The sequence below is a fragment of the Thunnus thynnus genome, chromosome 19, assembly GCF_963924715.1.
Source record: "Thunnus thynnus chromosome 19, fThuThy2.1, whole genome shotgun sequence".
Taxonomy (NCBI): Eukaryota; Metazoa; Chordata; class Actinopteri; order Scombriformes; family Scombridae; genus Thunnus; species Thunnus thynnus.
Genome location: NC_089535.1, coordinates 16,651,237 through 16,669,915, shown reverse-complemented (window position 1 = coordinate 16,669,915; position 18,679 = coordinate 16,651,237). Strand labels below are relative to the sequence as shown.

General features: G+C 37.9%; 2 protein-coding genes across 6 annotated transcripts; both read right to left on the bottom strand.

Moving 5' to 3' along the window:
* Positions 1-1,958: 1,958 nt before the first annotated feature.
* nt5c2l1 (5'-nucleotidase, cytosolic II, like 1) lies at positions 1,959-11,494 on the bottom strand. Of its 5 annotated transcripts, XM_067574578.1 has the most exons (19): positions 10,995-11,486; positions 10,010-10,068; positions 9,796-9,869; positions 9,447-9,564; positions 8,607-8,702; positions 7,172-7,263; positions 6,899-6,956; positions 6,716-6,809; positions 6,525-6,578; positions 6,353-6,436; positions 6,180-6,215; positions 5,677-5,784; positions 5,522-5,588; positions 4,898-5,068; positions 4,759-4,810; positions 4,413-4,473; positions 3,117-3,293; positions 2,937-3,027; positions 1,964-2,847 (listed from the first exon to the last, which is right to left on the bottom strand). In XM_067574578.1, exons 3-18 carry the CDS (start codon positions 9,812-9,814, stop codon positions 2,938-2,940), a joined length of 1,377 nt encoding a protein of 458 aa, XP_067430679.1. In that variant the 5' UTR covers positions 9,815-9,869; positions 10,010-10,068; positions 10,995-11,486; the 3' UTR covers positions 1,964-2,847; position 2,937. The 5 variants fall into 5 exon arrangements, with proteins under 5 accessions (XP_067430677.1, XP_067430681.1, XP_067430680.1 ...); XM_067574580.1 differs by lacking the exon at positions 9,447-9,564 and having other exon boundaries at positions 1,960-2,847; positions 10,995-11,494; XM_067574575.1 differs by lacking the exon at positions 10,010-10,068 and having other exon boundaries at positions 1,963-2,847; positions 10,995-11,494.
* An 84-nt stretch (positions 11,495-11,578) lies between these two features.
* slc2a11l (solute carrier family 2 member 11, like) lies at positions 11,579-18,179 on the bottom strand. The gene is made up of 12 exons (XM_067574581.1): positions 18,071-18,179; positions 17,694-17,792; positions 17,400-17,560; positions 17,133-17,257; positions 16,779-16,908; positions 15,009-15,157; positions 14,710-14,897; positions 13,223-13,333; positions 12,789-12,890; positions 12,570-12,645; positions 12,343-12,470; positions 11,579-12,185 (listed from the first exon to the last, which is right to left on the bottom strand). The coding sequence occupies exons 1-12, from the start codon at positions 18,137-18,139 to the stop codon at positions 11,970-11,972; spliced, it is 1,554 nt and encodes a 517-aa protein (XP_067430682.1). The 5' UTR covers positions 18,140-18,179; the 3' UTR covers positions 11,579-11,969.
* Positions 18,180-18,679: the final 500 nt, after the last annotated feature.

The window sequence follows — 18,679 nt, the reverse complement described above, 5'->3', positions numbered from 1 at the left end:
CAACGGATATTTCTGCAGTGTGACATGTGGTTGAAGCTCGAAACCACAGTACAGAGAAACCGATACTTTTCACACCTCTCTGTCCCTCTGTGTGAGAGGACAGCTCTTATATCACAATGTAGTGTGGTGTTTATTGTGTTGTAAGGAAGTAGGGGGGTCATAGAGTGAAAAAAAGGTGTGTGAGTGCTTGTATGTTTGTCAGGATAAGTGTGTGACCAAAAGTCCATTTCAGCTTTCTCTTGTCAAAGGTTCAACACTCAATCAAAGCCAAAGACATAAAGACTAAGAAAAAAAGAGTAGTGGAAGATTCAGAGCCCTCAGTATAAATGTCCTGACTATGTTCAAACAAATAGGTAGCAGTTAAAGTCTGGCTGATCATTTTGCTCCACATGTGCTTTTTCTTTTTCATTCAAGTCTGCTGCCGACTGGCAGTTTAATGCCATCCAAAGGACAGGAGCTGCAGTGCAGAATCGAAGCTCTGGTGACTGACTCTGACATAATCATTCATTGTTTATTATATTAATACTATGAAAAATGAAGATAAGCAAGGAAAGATTATTTAAAGAAGCATTGTATCAAATTAAGGATGGAGACAACTTTTAAGTTAGTTAGAAAAAAACATTTCAAAAACAACAGATTAAATAGTAGGAAGGGGAGATAAACGCTGTGAATTTATGCAGGTGGTGAGAAAATAAATCCTAGCCAAATGACTAAAATGAAAAAAAAAAAAGGAAACAAAAAACAATAAATCCAGGTGACAAGCAGACAATGATGAAGGAAATCCAAATAAACTGAAATAGCTCCGATACAGGAAATGAAATCATCTAGGAAACCAGTGTGTGTGGGTTGTGTCTGTGTGTTTACAAGGAGGCGGTGTCAATAAATGCAGTGGGTGTACCCTAATTTGTTCTTGCCTCCCATGTTTAATTTGAGAGAGCAACGCAACGCAGCAGCACACAGTGAGCGTCTTGAAATCAAAAGACACTTCACTGACAGAAAATAATAGATTCTTACACACTTATATGAATCATGTCTGTATGTCCTTATCAAAGTTGGGATGGCCCACATTAGAGCAGATATCTATACTAACCAGATGTTTTTAGGGTTTGATAGCAATTCCACAACTGTACAAAAGTCAAATTGAGCACTTGATCCTGCTGATAACACTATGTTTTTTTTTCCTTCCTGTGACTTAAGGCCAAACTTTATAAACTAGTTGTGAATATTAGTGGAAGCTTCATAATGATTAGTGACACTTTTCATCTTCCTCCCCTCTACTCATTCTCATATCTCTTCCTCTGTGCCGATATCAGTATCAGAGACATATGAGCAGTTCTGTAAACTGAAAGTGTTTCTGCCAAGTGACATGTAGGAGATGCCCCACAAACAAACTGTACTGCACATTTCAACCCTGAAAGACAATCATTTCATGTGAGAAAAAAAAGCTCTTAAAATGAGCACTGTTATCATACATTGAGGAAGAGTCCGTATCCCTCTCAGCTTTGTCTTGATAAAGGTTTATCAAGGGAAGAGGACTGTCTGAACCAAAGTAAGAACAAGAAAGATATGCAGAGTTTGTAGTAACATATCACTACTGTTTGTGTCTGTTTCATAGTGTATGAGTACATGTTAGAGTTGATTATTTAAATGCTTTTGTTGATGAGCGAAGATCCTGCTAAAAGCTCCTGATATTGACATCTGTTGCAACCATGACATGTGCAAAATGAGATTTGTTACATTAGGAGATCAACAAAAACATGCATCAGTTTTACCAGCAGATCTGATGTATTTACCATTAATAACCAATTATTAACCAATAAGTTTCAAAGCACATATTTTACTGTTAAAACTGTTCTTAAAGCTTTCGCAAAAATGAAGTCAAATAAACGTTTTGAAAGTGAATAAAACACAATCTAGACTCATTTCTGGTCACACACACAATGATCTATTTGCAGGTTTGTTGCAGAGGTGATTCACTGCCATCCAGTGGATTACAGATGTAGTACAGAAGGAAAACCTTCATGGGTTGAGTCACCCAAATGACACAAATACACATTAGAAAGTAATTCTTGTATTTCTAGTTCTGGTTTTATTTGACCAAGTTTTGCAATATCTGTCTCTGATATTTCTGCCTCAATCCAAATAAAACAGAGGTGAGTTTAATTTAGTGTCTGGTGCTCACAGAGTTTAAAAATCCAGCATCAATGTGTCCTGGCTACTCTGGATGATTCACAGACTTCATTGTGAACAGTTTTTATTGGAACAAAAGAAATACTTTCTACAAAAGGAATAGTAATTATGAAAACTGTTTGTGTAATCTACTGGAGAGTCTAAAAAGCCACTAATACTACATGAGCATGCCTTTGAATATTAGCTGGGATCCTCTAATGCCAGATACATACACCAGCATGTTTAGTTGTGTACTTCAATGAAAACTCAACAAATAACATGAATGATTTATTGAAACGATTCAACAGAAGTTACTTTCACAAACAACAAATAAGTAATGTGACTTCTTGTAAAAGTTTAAAACCTAAAGTGCATATTCAGCACTAAATGTAAAAGCAGATTAAGACACATTCTCACACATATATACAGTAACCCTGAGTCTGCTTTTGCTTTCAATCCTAAACTCTCAACTTCATATTTTTTGGGTTTTTTTTTTTTTTTTTTTAGTAAACGTTACATGGCACAGCAATTCACATCCAGCAGGTGGAGCAATAAGTCACATTTGTTATAAAGGAGGCACATCATAACTGCAACAAACCCCTCATACATGGGCAGCTGTGGAAAGGTGAAAACTGTCAAATAGAAGCACATCTCATCTGTCTCATCTTGTCTTCAGCACTGCAAGACAGAGAAATGTTAATTTAACACTGTGATTCAGAGTAAAGATCCAGTTTTGTTTCAATATTTCAACATGATAGTTATGCAACCTTAGTTTATGTTCGTCTTGACAGTATGGTTGACAGTGAGCTCTGTTGAAGTGAAGTCGGCGGTGTTTTGAGACAATGCCTCGTGGGGCATCTGAAAGAGTTGTCAGTGATAGTCAGATGAACAATGGCTGTCGTGATAAACAATGAAGGCACACAGATTTCTTTTGAGAGAGAACTGACCAGCACTGGAGGAGACGTGAAAAGATAATTGAAGGGGTAGTGCAGCAGGTTGATGCAGGTGGAAGAGTATAGATCTGCATAACGCATCAGCTGGCTGGCAAACAGCGTCTGTCTGGAGCCGCTGCGCAGGAGGCTGCCCATCTGGCCGTAAGACATGTCCATTCTGTAAGTCAGCACCTGCAGAAACAAACAACCACATTAGCAAGAAAAAAGCCTGGACAGATGAAAATAAGACAAGAAAACAATCTGAAGCCCTACAGGTTAATGCTTTCTGTTTCTGTTGAAATAAGGCTTTCTCAAAGTTTTATAATATTATTTGGCATTATACCAACAGCTTCCTAGTAATATATTTCCCATAATTTTATGTGTTATTTAAGTTCTCTTTGTACTGCTGCGCTGTTAACATGAAGGGAAATAGGTAGATTTTGAATGGACAATCAAACCTTCACCTTCATTCAAGTGAGGTTTTGATGAGTGGTGAGGTTGTGTGTTAAGCTCCTGAAGGAGTTTGAATGTTCCCAGCAACAAGAAAGATAGAGCCTCTAGTGTAGTTAAAGCGGCAACAAAATTTGATGCATCCATTTCTTAAAGGACCACTTTGTAGGATTTAGTGGCATCTAGCCGTAAGGTTGCAGATTGCAACCAAATGAAAAAACATGTTTTTTGTGATTTTCTGTCATTTATAATGTTGGATATCTATGTTAAACATGGTCAGAGTTCCAAAACTTGAGATGAACGTATGAAAAATGCTGCCTGAAAGTCATAAGTCAGGGCTTCAGCCTGCTATGAACGCTTCTTTTGTAAAGTTACCTCTACTTCCTTCTCATGATGACATCAGATCATCAGCGCATGCCCACAGCCTTTGTTGCTAGGGTTGTTCCATGTTTTTTTTTACACTGTCCATTTGTATATTTCAGACCAGATGCGGGCTCAAACATATATGGATGTATTTGAGAAATTGACATGTCCAGTAAAGAATGAGAAAAAGAAGTTCTACTACTACTGCCAGAAACTGGCCAATCAGAACAGAGCAGGCTCATGGGGCGGGGGACCTTAAAGAGACAGGAGCTAAAACGGCCTGTTTCAGACAGAGACTGAACTGAGGGGCTGCATAAAAGGCCAGTATAAGATAAATAAGAAGTTTTCTGAACTGTAAATCATACAAAGATATATAAGTAGTGCCCCAGAATTTAAATATAGACCTGGAAATGTGCATGATACCTCCCCTTTAAACTACTTAAACTAGCTTAAAAAAACAAATTATATATTATATTATATTTAATATGTGGAGCTCACCTTCATTCTGGACTGAATAGCCCTGATGTCAGGACAGTCTCGACTGCCGCTGCCCAGGTGTCTTCAGGCCACAAACACAGAAGACAATTATCAGATACTTTACTGTTTCATGTAACTAGTTAAACTAACTCATAATTCATGTAGAGCCTGAACAATGAAATGGTCATGTGATGACAACTAAACTAGTAAATGTTTAATGAACTGAAGCAGCAAAATATCAAGAATCATTTAACAGATATATAATATTCCAAGTATTTTAGAATAAATGAGTTAACTGTTTACTAAGGGCTTTAAAACACTGCATAAGCATAATGCAAGAAAAAGGTACAGATGTACACAAACTCACTTGTAAAGCTCAGTTAAGATGTCATCCAGACGTTTTATCTCCTCAAACAGACCTGAAAAATCAAGACAGACATCAAAACTTTGGAATCCACAAGAAATGACCACAGTAACATAAAGACAAGATCAACTCCTGTTCTTACTTTTCTTATCATCCCACACTTGCAGCTCTTTGGTGAGCTCCGGTACAACCAGGAACGTCTTCCAGCCCTGGCGTTTCTTAGATTTGAGGATGTCGCCGAAGATGTGGTCTCCAACATACAGGATGTCCTTACCTTTGACATCCAGCAGATCACAGACAGTGTCCGAGGATCCTGCAACCAGACGTTGATTCACAATACACATAAAAGAAACTAAGCAAATAAAACTAAAAATTGCCTGAAAATACAAACACATCAACACCACGAGCACACATAAAAACACATGCACATCTTTTTAATCTATCCTTGTGAAGAGAGAGAGCATTTGTTTGGAGGTCTAATTACATTTCTTTCAACATAATCTCAATTTAGTCCTAAAACTTTACCCAAATCACAGCCAAACCCTAATAATGGTCAAAATAGGGCAAAATTGAACATATCAACAATCACCTAGTGTGTTAAATAACTGTACTAGGGTAGATATCCTCTTATCCTTTAATCATAGTAAAAGAACCTCCAAACTTCTTGTTCTGTTCTTATTAATTCAGTAAATATTCTGTGACAATTAGTAAAAACAACCCAACAACATCTAAATAAAAACACATAACTAGTAATTGTGAATCTCACCTCCAGAGTAGACTGTTCCATGCTGGAGGGCGCCTGTGTAAGTCCCAATCCGCAGCTTCCCTGTGTCCTGTGTCAAAAATACACCACACATGAATGAAACCTGCTGCGATTCAACATGAATATGTAAAGTGACAGCGTCCAAAACTTTCTCATACCGTGTCTACTTGTCTCAACACAGTCCCCTCTGCAAAGAACAGCGGCTTCCTGGTGTCCACAACTACAAGGTCGAAGAAGGAACGCCAGGACTTTTTCTGATTTCCAGACTGGAATTAAGAACAAAGTTAAGTTCTCATGACTCTCTTAAAGGTTTCCTGTGGAGTTTGTGACCTCTAGTTGCGCTATGGAGTGCATGCACATACAGTCCTATCAATCATTTCATACTACTCCACTGATCTACATGTGGCTGGCAGAGGCAATGAAAAGGAAGACTGCAAGCCAGTAGACATGGATGTAAACAATGCAGGATTTAAAATACTTAGAAAAATTAGTTTTGCCAACATTTTATGAGGAAGGAAATGGATTCAACACATTTGTTAGATCACAAGGATACGTACAATGAGTTTTGGTGAGTATGAATGTAAACATCACTTTTGTTTGTTTACAATAAAACTCCATAGGCCACCTTTAAGCGTAAACTTTCTGAATAAAATTGGCTTACCTTAGTGCCATTTTCAAGCAGGTATTTCATAATGGCCTTGATGAAAAAGGCAAAATACAAGTTGTTAGAATAATTGGTCATTTTGAATGTCATGTTTCTTCATTTTCATGCAATTTGTAAATGTAAATTGTTTGAGTGTTAAGTCATGTCAAAACACAAGTTTGGAAGCTCACCTCAGTGTAGGTGTAGTCACTGTTGGTGGCAAGAAAGACTTTAGCCACTTCTTTAACCCGAGTCAAGAGTGCATCGATATTTGGCTGTAAAGAAAACATTTATTTACTCTAAATTCAAGCTTTTTTTGCTAAAAGACATTTTGGTGCACAATACGTTCAGTTTACCACTCACATCTCTTACGACGTATTTCTCCAAATTCTTGATTGTTCGTTCTTTCAAGGTACCCTAAACAGCACACAGATAAGTGTGTAACAGTTACTATACGTTACAGACAAAGTATGGTTCCCTGCATCAAGACAGACACACATCTGCGGTATTTCTTATTGCAAAAAGCCACAATTAGAAATGTTTTGTCAATTCACCGTATCGTGAATAAAGTCCATTGCATCTCGGACATCCTGGTACATGCTTCTGTAAGACATAAACAAGTCGCCGTGGTGGTGACCATTCAGGACGCTGGAAGAAAATGAACAGCAGAGAAAGAGAATTAGGATGTTAATTTATAATGGTTCAGAGCAGAGAGGAACGGTCAAACTATGGCTCACTTTTTGTATCTGGTGCATCTGGTGAAGAAGTCCACAAGGCAAGCGTATAGATAAGTCTCTGCAGAATGCATGGAAACACAGTTAATGAGCACTTTTAAGCTGCTTATGTCATATATAAGATTATACACTTATATTTCTTTTTATTTAGTTTTAATTCACACAAATGAAGAACTAATTAATATATATAAATGTAATTGTCAAATCTGACATTTCTGATTATGTTAATTTTACAAATTATAGAATAAATGACAAAAAGTAGAAGTAAATGTTAACCTGAGAGATTGAAGAGAGTGTTAAGAATGTAGAAACGGTCGGTGTCATCTCTTTGAATGAACTTGTTGGGGTAGTAGCTGTGAATGTCTTCCCTGTGAAACACAAACATACAGGTGAATATCACATATCCAGACACACAAGCTTACAGACTCCAATATCCCAAAGTCCTAAACAAATGTGAATGATTTTACATTTCAGTGAATATTAAAAAAAAAAAAAAATGTCTGTGTGAAATCTTGTGATAATCTACAAACATGCAGATTAGATGCATTTCTGTTCATCTGCTGCTGTGCTTTTTTAACCACATTCAGCCAGCTCATCTCAGCTGACCGTCATGCTGCAGTCATTGTTAGCTGTTTATGTTTCCCTTGTCAATAAATAAGTATGAATGGCATCAAAATGTGAGAGTCAGAAACTGTAGATTGCAGCTGTTTTTCACAAAATAGAAACTGTCAAATTACAAAAAGAGGTCCCCTTTTTACTGTTGGATCCAAGATATTGTAACTTCAGTCAGTTTAACCTGTAAGTGAAAACGTATACATTTCCACTGAATGTATAACACTCAGTATATCTGACTTTTGAAAAATGAATGATACACTTCTGATTTTTTTCTTGAGATATAACCAGTGGTTGAAGAAGTATTTCATTTTAATTTCCCTCCAGACATGTATTAAGACATATAAAAATACTTTGCTTGGAACAATAATGTGTGTCTGATAAGGTTTTTCCTCAACAAAAAGTGTAATTACCACTTTAAAATCCTTAAAATGCCATCTACTCCTTCTCCCTCATTAAAAAATTACAGAACCTATAAATATGTAAATTTTGGTCATTTTCAAAGTTGAATTGCTGAACACAAGATGTTTCCTTCCTACTTCACTGTAAAGTCTCAGCGTTTGTGGACTGGAGGCTTCAAGTTTCCACATGACACTTGTGTAAATTGTTTATTGGACCATTTTTCAATTTTCAATTTCGTTATACACACAGATAATTGCTCCAAAATCCTCACAGTGTCAGGTGATGAATAAATATTTGTGTGTTGGTTGAATCAGCATCATAAATGAACTACACATAGGAAGATGTAAATAGTAAATGTATTTTAAATGTATTTATATATTTATATATACATATTTTTTCTATTAAATCTACTTATTCAACCATTTTTATCCTGCATATCTTGTCTGGGTTTGCTGAGACAGCAAGCAAACTTTTTATAATGCTTTTTGTCTTTTAAACATGACGTTTTTTTTAATTATCATTTTATCACTGTCAAACAAACACGCCTGGGGAGCTGTTTCTGTACCTTCTTCATTCAGTCTGTCTCACCTTATGAGCTCACAGGTGTTGTAGCTGTCCATAATAAAATAGCAATGTAACAGAGTATGTGCCAATATATTTATACTGTATCCTGTAAAGGAAAAAAAAGGTCATTTACCCTTTGAGGAAGTGGAAGCCGTGACTGCAGACCAAAACATTCCCATTTGAATCCACCTTCAGGAGGTTCCCGTATCTGGTGTCAATTACTAAACCGCTGAGGGTGGGAGAAGGAAGAAGAAGAGGTCATTCAGACATGAAATGAACTGAGAGTTGAAGCAGATATAAAAGAATATATAGGTATATATAGATAGATGTGAAGCAATATCTGTTTTTGTACTTATCATAACTGTTTTAACCTTCCTTTAACTGAACTATTATTTTTGTGTTACAGAACGGTTATGTATTATGTGTCTAAGGGCCTCCTCATCTCAAGAGGTTATACCTTGAATCTTCAGATAAACTTTCTCTTATTAAAGACCAAAACGGCCTGCCCATAAATATCCAACATGCAGCTTCAGTGAATTCCTTTACAAAACATCTTCAGACCTTTTAAATCTCATCTATAACATTTTTAGTGCCTTGCCTATTTAATTGAATCTCGTTTTTTTATTATATTTTATTGTGTGTTTTCAACCTTTGATTTGTCAAGTGCCTTAAATGTTTTTATGAAATCTATGTGAAGTACCTTGAGCTGCATTTCATGTATGAAAGGTTCTATACAAATAAAGTTTATTATTATGTTATCATTTCATTTTTATTAAATGTAAATACAATAAATTTAATAAATGACACCAACTGCATAACATAAACTAAAATATAGGAGCACTAAACCTGGAAAAATGTTTGGTTTGCTCCACCAAACTTTAGCTTGAACTTTAACTTCTCTTTCCACAGAACGTCAGATGAATTGATTTCTTTATTGTGTCATTGATCCTCAGCTGCTGAGTGAAGAACTAACCGTGTGGGGAAGCTGGGGTCATACGTGTAGCGTAGAAGCTCATGAGGGTAACCAATAGACACCACTCTGTCTCTTATCAGCTCAAAGCCCATGCTCTCATAGTCAGGAGACTTATATACTGTAAACAAACACACACACAAACACACACACACACAAGCACACAGTAAATCATTAGCATACAGCCAGTTAATCCTGTGTAGCTGGTTCAGGAGACAGTTCAGAAGCTATAATAATAAAATGATAACAATCATACTTCACATATATAAGCAGGAACCACAAATAGATTCCTCAGGGTGACACAACACTTTGCACACAAAAGTCTTCTTGTTGTGGCGACAGCTTTACGTACTTGCAAGCGTGTAGTCCATGTCGAAGCCATAGCATTTGATGTTTTCCAGTGTCAGACTTCTATTGACGAACACCCTGTGATCGAACACAATACAACAACAGAGCTGAAGTGTGCAGACTCATGACTACAAAAGAAAAGATGTTGGAGTACGAGACCTCTGAGCTGTTGTGTTGCACAGTCCATGTCTGTGGATTGTGTGAGTGAGGTTTCTTACGGTTCAGCATGTTGTAGGAGACCCTCAGGTCTTTGCTTATCAGCTTGTTTGCATCAGTCCTACCAAGACATTACATTCATGAAGGCTTGGAGGGAAGAAGTCATCTAAGATAATCTGAATCATCTAAGAGAATGGTTTGTTGTGGTTTGACATAAAGCAAAGAGTTATTGCTTTTCCATGACATTCTAAGTATGCTTATGGTCGCTCAATGTCTCATTTCCATCACAGGAACATTTCAGGGGTTTTACTTGCACCCAAGTGCCTTCGGCAGGGCTGGAGCTGGGTGGTGGCTAGAGATGTTATCACACCCTCAACTTTGTTCTTCTTTGTTGATTGAGTGCCAATTATTATCAGAGTCTCAAAAAAAGCATCCATGATGTCATTCTAACAGGCTGTTGTGTTCACTGTTGTAAACTGAATATGGTTTCCTGTGTCACATGCTCCCAGATGCTCTTTATCAGTGACACCCTGACAGTGAGGCCTATCTGCAGCCCATCCAGTCTCAACCCTCCCTGACAGTTCATACATATAGGGTTGCTGTAAATAATTTACCTGCAAGCTCTTGTTTTTTTTTAAGCATGTTTCTGCTGAGCATTGAGGGTCTTTCTCCTGAGATCATTCTGGCAAATAAAACCTGGTGAGCAATGAGTGTGTCTGATGTAGAAGCGCTTACTGTAGAGGGGAGCAACTGATTAAAATATTTAAGTGACAGGGTGCAAAACCCGTGTCAGACAGTTCAGGTAGTTGAGTCTTGTGGGACATGACAATTATTAATTGTCTAAATTGTAATTACTTTGTCAACATAATTAAAATAATGATATATTAATAATAACAGTGTGTTAATAATGTAGAAATAAATACAGAGCTGGACTGGCTGTTGTGACTGATGAAGGAATTACACAAAAAAGCAGCATATCACTGTTGTAAACTCTGAAGTATATTTGTGTGTGTGAGTGTGATATTACAGTGAAACAAATTGACTCACTTTTGGTCAAAGCCTCTCTTCACCTTGGGCTCACCAGAGGAGATGCTGGGATCTGTGTCCATTACGTCCGCTGTGTTTAGGCTGCTCATGTCCATCTCTCCTGTGAGTTATCATGCAACTGCTCAGCGGTCTGCAATTCAGCACTTTTTTTTGGCCGTCAGTTATCGGACAAACATTTAAATTGCCAAATTTACCCAAATTTTGCAGGCGTGGACTTTTTTTTTTTCTATTTGCAGGCTGAAACTCCTCCCTCCGCGCATCCAGCCTCTCGCTTTACGCATTTGTCACACATTCGTCCTGCGAGTCATTCAGCTTTGAACATGCAGATTGTGTTATCAGAGGCGCGCACATGTGGCGGGGCTGCAAGCCTGCGTGTTTGGTGGGAGTTTTCTGATGGCAGTCCTGCTGTGACCCGAACAGCTCATCAAAGCAAAACAGAACTTTAACATGTTTGAATGACTGATGTGACTCCCCCCACCAGTTTATGCAGCTGGACCCTGGATGTTGTGATGCCTATCTGTTTAGCCTGGGGCCTAACCTCAATGACCAAACCTCGTCTAAAACTACAAGGATGAACACAGCCATACAGTAAAGCCACATTTATTAATAACATGGTGCAGTATTGCATAGTCCACACAGCTGACTTCATAAAACAGCCTCATGTCCACATTTATATACAGAAGTTAGTCAGTTATTGTGTCATGCACATGGACTTACAAAACACTAAAATACAGTTGCAGTGGTGAAGCATTTGTCAAACATAGACAAGAACAATAGCTACTAATACTACTACATTGTTTTCTGAGAGATAGTAATGATATAATTAAATTGTATGACCATATCAGTTATATTGTATATTTTCAGCTTGAGTCACATTTAATCACTTTAATCTCCTCAGTGTGATATAAACTGATATAAACTCATCTTTGCCAGTGTATATAGTGTATTTGAACTTGTATACTCTATCTGTACATATCACAATTTGGTCTCGCCTGGTTTGATGCTGTCAGGTGTCTGTTCAGTGGATTGTTTCCTCTGTGACTTTCCGGATTTGCAGTGCATCCTCTGAAACTCTGCAGCGATCTCCAGCGCCGTCAGATTCTTGGTCTCAGGGACGTTGAACCACACGTACAGCCCACAGATGGTGCAAAAAAACAGGAATATGAGAAAGCAAAAGTAATCCAGATTCTCCTGGAAAGGAAGCATTTTAGGCGCATGTGTGAGTCAGTGTGAGTGATGCATTTAATTTCATTCCAAATGAATAAAATCACCAAAGTCTCACCTATTCTGTCTGTCTACTGTCCTGTAGTTTAAAATATGCTAAATCTGATCAAGATAATGTGCTTACCACTAAGATAGGGAAGATCATCCCCAGCACAAACAGGCCTGTCCAGTTGATGGTGCAGGCAATGGTGTAGCCGGCTGATTTGAATGACTGAGTAAACAATTCCCCTGGAAGAGGAGCTGTAACTCCAGCTGAGGGTCAAGAACACATAGGGGTATCACCACTGTTTATTCAAAAAGAAATATTATTTAAACTGAAATATCTGACAAGATCTGGAGTAATAAACCTACCAGGTCCACCAGAAAAACATGATATGAAGATGAAAATGAGGACCATGCTGCAGTACGGCATCCAGGAGACCTGACTCTGAGGAAAACAAAAATATCTGTTGGATTACATGAGTTTATGAGTCACTTGAGTTGCTGTCTCTCAACACATGACATGTTTTAGGTATCAAAATATTCAGAAATATGCTTTGAACAGCATCTGCTGGGGGTGTGTTGACTCACTTGCAGGTACAGACTGATGATGAGGAGAACCAGTGTAGCAGACATTGCCATGTATCCTCTGCACAGCAGCATTTTTTTGCCTGTACTCTCAATTATCATGAACTGCAACATCAAAAGGATATTCAGCAACAATTGCACAAAATTACGCAACCACATGGGGGAGCTATAACTGTGCATTGGGACAGGTGTCACAGATGGTTCATATAACTGTGAAGGGGACCATTTTTAAAGAGCATGAGGAATTTTTTTTTTTCACAACTGTTTTCCTAAATCCACCAGAAACAACAAACATTTATGTTTTTTGTTATGTTATTATTTATTTTATGTTATTTATTATAGGATGTGTTAAGTATATTATTCTCAATATTCACTGATGCTAACAGGCCATAAAACAGATATAAAACATGATGGGATATGAGTCAAATGGGACTTACACAGGCTACAGAGGTGCACAGCTCACACAGCCCTGTTCCCAAGGCGGCATAACGTAACTGGTGCTCTTGGATTCCTGCCGCACGAAACACATCAAAAGAATAAAAGTACACCTGGGGAGAAGCATTTGAATGTAGAGAGATAACAAGCCATATTACATGTCTATTCGTAAAGCCCCCAAATTAAAGAGATTTTTAAATATATACTGTACATGCACACATTTTTTAATTGGCTTGAGTGCAGAGTGGGAAATGGGTTATTGATATTGCGTTCATTTTTTCATTTTGAAAGTAAATATATGCAGTGTTTTAACATTCAGGCATGTTTAAATGTCTGGTGTGATTTGGCTGGAAAAGGGGACTTTTAAGGAAAATTTTTTTGTTGCTGTTTTGTTTGACCGTTACTAAATGTCACCAATCTAAACTCATGAACTGCCCCTCTAGAGACAAATAAAAAACTTACACTACTTCTTAAATACACATCCAAAATGTAAAAGTGAACTTTTGGCATTCACGTACAGCAGGCTAGGTCTTCATCAGGGTTCAAAGATCAAAAGGCTGAAAGGTCATTTTTTCTGTTTTATGAAAAAGCCCAGTAATTAATAAAAACCTTATATTATAACGTCCATGTTGCTCCTGCTCCTACATTCATTCATTCATCCAAAATTTCCTTTTTTTGTTTGAAGATTTTAACCCTTATTTCTTCAAGAGCACCAGCATTTGTTTCTTGAGTGCATCCTAAAACTTTCCCTTTGAGCACACTACTTAGACACATCCATTTGGCTTGAAAGGTTCATTGTGTAGGATTTAGTGGCATCTAGTGGTGAGGTTGCAGATTCCAACCAACTAAATACCCCTTCCCCCCTCCCCCTCACTTTCCAAACATGTAGGAGAATCTTGCAAAAAACTCCAAAGGCCCTCTCTAGAGCCAGTGTTTGGTTTGTCTGTTCCAGGCTACTGCAGAAACATGGCTCTATGACATGGCGGGCTCCGTGGAAGAGGACCCGCTCCCTATGTAGATACAAAGGGCTCAATCTCAGGTAACGAAAACACAACGATTCTTATTTTCAGGTGAATATTATATTCCATTTCTGCCAAGTCCATTCCACTAGATGCCACTAAATTCTACACACTGAACCTTTAATGTTTACAAAAGTAAATAAATATTATGTACTTTAAATATTGTAAAATACATCCATACAGCCCTACATGTATATGTTCTCATAACTTGTATCTACACTTCTAATATATTGACACATCTGTGGAGACTTATAGCCTCAAAATTATTCAACACTTGAACTAGTTGGACACAATCAATAAGTCTCATGTTTTGAACATTCAGGCCTCGTGCTGACCATTGATTCTGCACGTCATTGTCTAAAAAAAGAGGTGAAATGTCAGATTATGCAAAGGAATGCACTGCATCCCAAAGTGAAATTAACATTTTACCAAACTGCAAAAGAACATTGAGTGTATGACAAATCACTCACGGCGTTGATGCCGCAGAGCTGCAGTGTGACGAAGGCAACGATGATGGTAAAGAGCTGCCAGCGGATTGTTTGGTTCTGAATCAGCTCCATAACTGAGTGGCTGCGAACGCTCTGCAGGGCAGCTTTCTCCTCCAGCATCTCCTCCACCTCTCTGCTGTAGTCCTTGTCACCCCACAGCCTCTTTAAAGCTATAGGGGAGCATGACAAAGCAGCGGATTTAAGTGGTGATAAAACCACTGAACATCACAACAAGCATAAGATTACAAACTTCCCCTGAAGCCAAAGATGTTTTCTCTGACCTTTCTCACAGGCCTGGCGGTCTCCTCTGTCCAGCAGCAGGAAGCGGGGAGACTCTGGCAGGAAGGGCAGGGTGACAAGCTGAAGTAACGCAGTGAAACCGTTGAAACCAAGCAGCCAAGGCCACCTCTCTTCTGTACCAAGTAACTCACTGCAAGGACAAAATCAAGTTAACATCATGCAGCAGTGTAGCTGTTATAATACAATATAATGGCATGCAGACAAACACTAACTGGTAAAGTGTTTTGTCTAGTTTTAAAGTGATACCAAGTTGTAAGGTTTTATCTGGGATCTTATTTTTGCAGTTTGGGCCATCATTTTTTTTTATCAGTGATAATAACCAGTGGTGGAAGAAGTATTCAGATCCTTTACTTAATAAAAGTACCAATACAGCAATGTAAGAATACTCCATTACAAGTAAAAGTCCTACATGAAAAATACTACTTAAGTAAAAGTACATAAGTATTAGCAGCAAAATGTACTTAAAGTATTAAAGTAAAAGTATTCCAGCCCCTCTGACTGATATATTATTACATGTGACATCATTAAATTATTAGTACTGAAGCATTAGTGTGTAAGCAGTATGTTACTGTTGTAGCTGCTGGAGGTGGAGCTAGTCCAGTGGTTCCCAACCAAGGGGTCGGGCCCCTCCAAAGGGTCAACAGATAAATCTGAGGGGTTGTGAGATGATTAATGGGAGAGGAAAGAAGAAAAAACAAAGTTCTGATACACAAATCTGTTTTCAGTTTTTGGAATTTTATTTTTGGTTAAATATTGGATCAGTTGAACATTTATTGAAATGAAACCATGTGAGAAGTTTAGAGGGGAAAATCACTATTTATTGGAGCTGTTAACAACTCATAGACATCTGAAATTTGACCCTGACCCTGATGATGGTGCTAGAGATGGTGCTAAAAGTTAAGATCACCAACGTGATTACAATTCATCCTTAGAGGGACATGCATGTACCAAATCTTATGGCAACCTACCCAAAAGTTGTTGAGACTTTTCACTGAGAAAACAAAAACTGTCAACATCATGCTGGTGCTAAAGGTTAGGAGGGAAAAGTCAGGAGATCAACAAAGTCAGTAGGCTTGATCTTCTGAGAACCATGAATATTTGTACCAGATTTCATGGCAATCTATCCAATAGTTGTGATATTTCAGTCTGGACCAATCTGGTGGCCTGACTGACCGTGGCTAAAAATCTGAACTGTCCTTTAACATACATGTTATTTAATTGGGACTCCAGAGAATTGGATCTACAAAATAAAGTCTTCAGGAATAACTAATGTTGATTTCCTGTTTGAGATTTTGCAGTGACTGTCATATAAACCTGACTTGTTTCCACAAAAGACAGTCGAAAGGTATCAGTCAGATATTGTATAACTGTTACAGAGGTGGCTGTAAGGTGCTTGCAATGTAGCAATCTATGACCAGGATCACTTTGTGGTGATATTGGAAATACAGCATTATTGCATGAGAGTGTAGCTTTAATGTTTCAGGTATCTAACTCACTGGATTACCCCAAAACAGACGTTCTCTAACTACAAATGGTTTGTCTATTGATTGAGTTTCCAGAATATGTACTATATCAAACTACATCATTACACTTTCATGATATATATTGATACTGTGGTATTTTACACATACCTTGATTAAAGATTTTATCCATATCACCCACCCCTATAAAGAAGACACCACACATGTGAGCTGTCATTTGAACCTACCATCACCTGACCCTTTACTTGTATATGACACTGGACACTTCACCTGATCCCCAGCAGCTGACCAAAGAACTTCCCCATCGAGATGAAGGTAGCGACTGTAACTCCCACCATCCCTCGCAGCCTCTTGGGGGTGCATTCGACGAGGTACAGTGTATGAGCTGAGAGATTGACTCCTAGAGGCATACACAAGGGGATCATACATTTTGAGAGTCAATAGTGATCAATAACAGGGTGACAAATGACCTGAAGAACTTTGAAATATAATAGTCACAAGTATAAATAGAAATCGATTGTCTGTAGGGTTAATGGTGGAGCCAAGAGTGATGGAGCAGCTGTCTAAAAAGAAATGGAAAAAAGAAAGAGAGATGAAATGGGTTTCCTCATGCTGTAGGTTCACCTGAATTGATGCCATAAAGAAATCGTCCCACCATGATCATCTCAAAGGACATGGCTGTTTGGCTCAAGAGCATCAACACCGCTCCAATTATAGCCACAAAATTGTTTAACAAAAGGCATTTTTTTCTGTGGGATAAGGAAACAGAGACTTCTGTTTTAGAGCCTGAAGCCATCATTTTGAAAAAAAAAAAAAAAAGCTGAAAGGTTTATTTTGCTTTTCTTTGAAGGTGCTAAATTAATTGTTTCTTTTCTGTTCATGTGCACTGACCTGCCAAATTTTGAGATCAGTAAACCAGCCACCAGTGATCCCACTAACCCCCCAATGCAGAAAATGGACACAGTGAAGGACCAGATGAGAGAGACCTGCCACTGCTGCAAGGAGACTCCGTATCTCTGCAGACATGTTTGGTTCACCAGCTCCTTTATAAACTGCAAGTATCACAAGTACAGTTTTCAATTTTAATTTTCAATTTAGTCATGATGTACGCGATGATGTTTTCTTTTTGCATAGTTCCACAAGTTTCTTGACATTTTCACAATTTTGTGAAGCAGTTGTACTTACAGCAGAGGGGGAGGTCATCACAGATATAGCGAATCCATACTGAAATGTCCCACCGATGCCAGAGATAAAAATGGTGGCAATTACAACAGGACAGTCTAGCTGCAGAGATTGAACATATGGACAGTTTTAATCACATTGTATTTTGTTTGATATCGAAGAACTTGGATCATCAAATTCAACTTCATTAATACATGTTCCAGAGGTTACATTTGTCAGCATCTATGTTAAATTATTAATGCTGAATGCTCATCTTGGTTCTGCAGGCTACAGCAATCACTCAGGGCATTTTTATTTATTCCTAAACTTGACATTCACATACTGTATGTATAAATTAAAAAATGTGAGGTGGACACAAAATAATCTGAAATATTACCTACCAAGAGTGTTAAGTACTGTGTCATAGCTGGAGCCAGGCTGTTGTTGTGTCTGGAGTCTTTAGAAATCATTCACATCTTAAAACGGTGCTGCAGTCATATAACTTTGCACTGAAATTATTAACTTTCTATTCAGGCCAAAGAGGGAATGCAATAGGACTTTGTGTGTATGTGCATCAGTGCAAGTAGATGAGCTGCATGGATTCATTGTGTTTTCTTAAGGATTTTGCACAATGACTTTAAGAGACTTTGGACAGACAGATACTGAAAAAGTTATTTATTGTCTTGCAATCTGTCCGAAAGCTTGGGAAACTTGCACTGAGTGAAACACAGACATGACTATGAAAACCTGAAACATGACTAGAAAATTTTTTTCTAATGTTCCAATCAACCAAATAAAGCATCCATATTTAAATATTTTAGCTTGCAGGCGTTCTTATAGACCCCCCAAAATGTGACGTCAAGTTCCTGTGGACTGTGAATCTGTGATGATTATGTCATTCTAGTAGGTGTGAACAAAGAGGTCGGGCTGGCCCTCTCCAACACCCCCTTAAAATTTAACAGCCTTTTACTTGTTAACTGACCTCTTTTCTTTACAGTCTACAAAAGAAA

Excerpts from the sequence above, each read along its gene's own strand:
- nt5c2l1 (XM_067574575.1), bottom strand. The coding sequence starts at position 11,089 with ATGGACATGAGCAGCCTAAACACAGCGGACGTAATGGACACAGATCCC. Across the intron at positions 9,565-9,795 it reads CATGGACTACACGCTTGCAA|TATATAAGTCTCCTGACTAT; the intron begins GTACGTAAAGCT and ends GTTTGTTTACAG. Across the intron at positions 3,294-4,412 it reads CTATTCAGTCCAGAATGAAG|GTGCTGACTTACAGAATGGA; the intron begins GTGAGCTCCACA and ends TTGTTTCTGCAG.
- slc2a11l (XM_067574581.1), bottom strand. The coding sequence starts at position 18,139 with ATGATTTCTAAAGACTCCAGACACAACAACAGCCTGGCTCCAGCTATG. Across the intron at positions 16,909-17,132 it reads TCTTTATGGCATCAATTCAG|GAGTCAATCTCTCAGCTCAT; the intron begins GTGAACCTACAG and ends GTATGCCTCTAG. Across the intron at positions 12,646-12,788 it reads TCATCAGTCTGTACCTGCAA|AGTCAGGTCTCCTGGATGCC; the intron begins GTGAGTCAACAC and ends TGTTTTCCTCAG.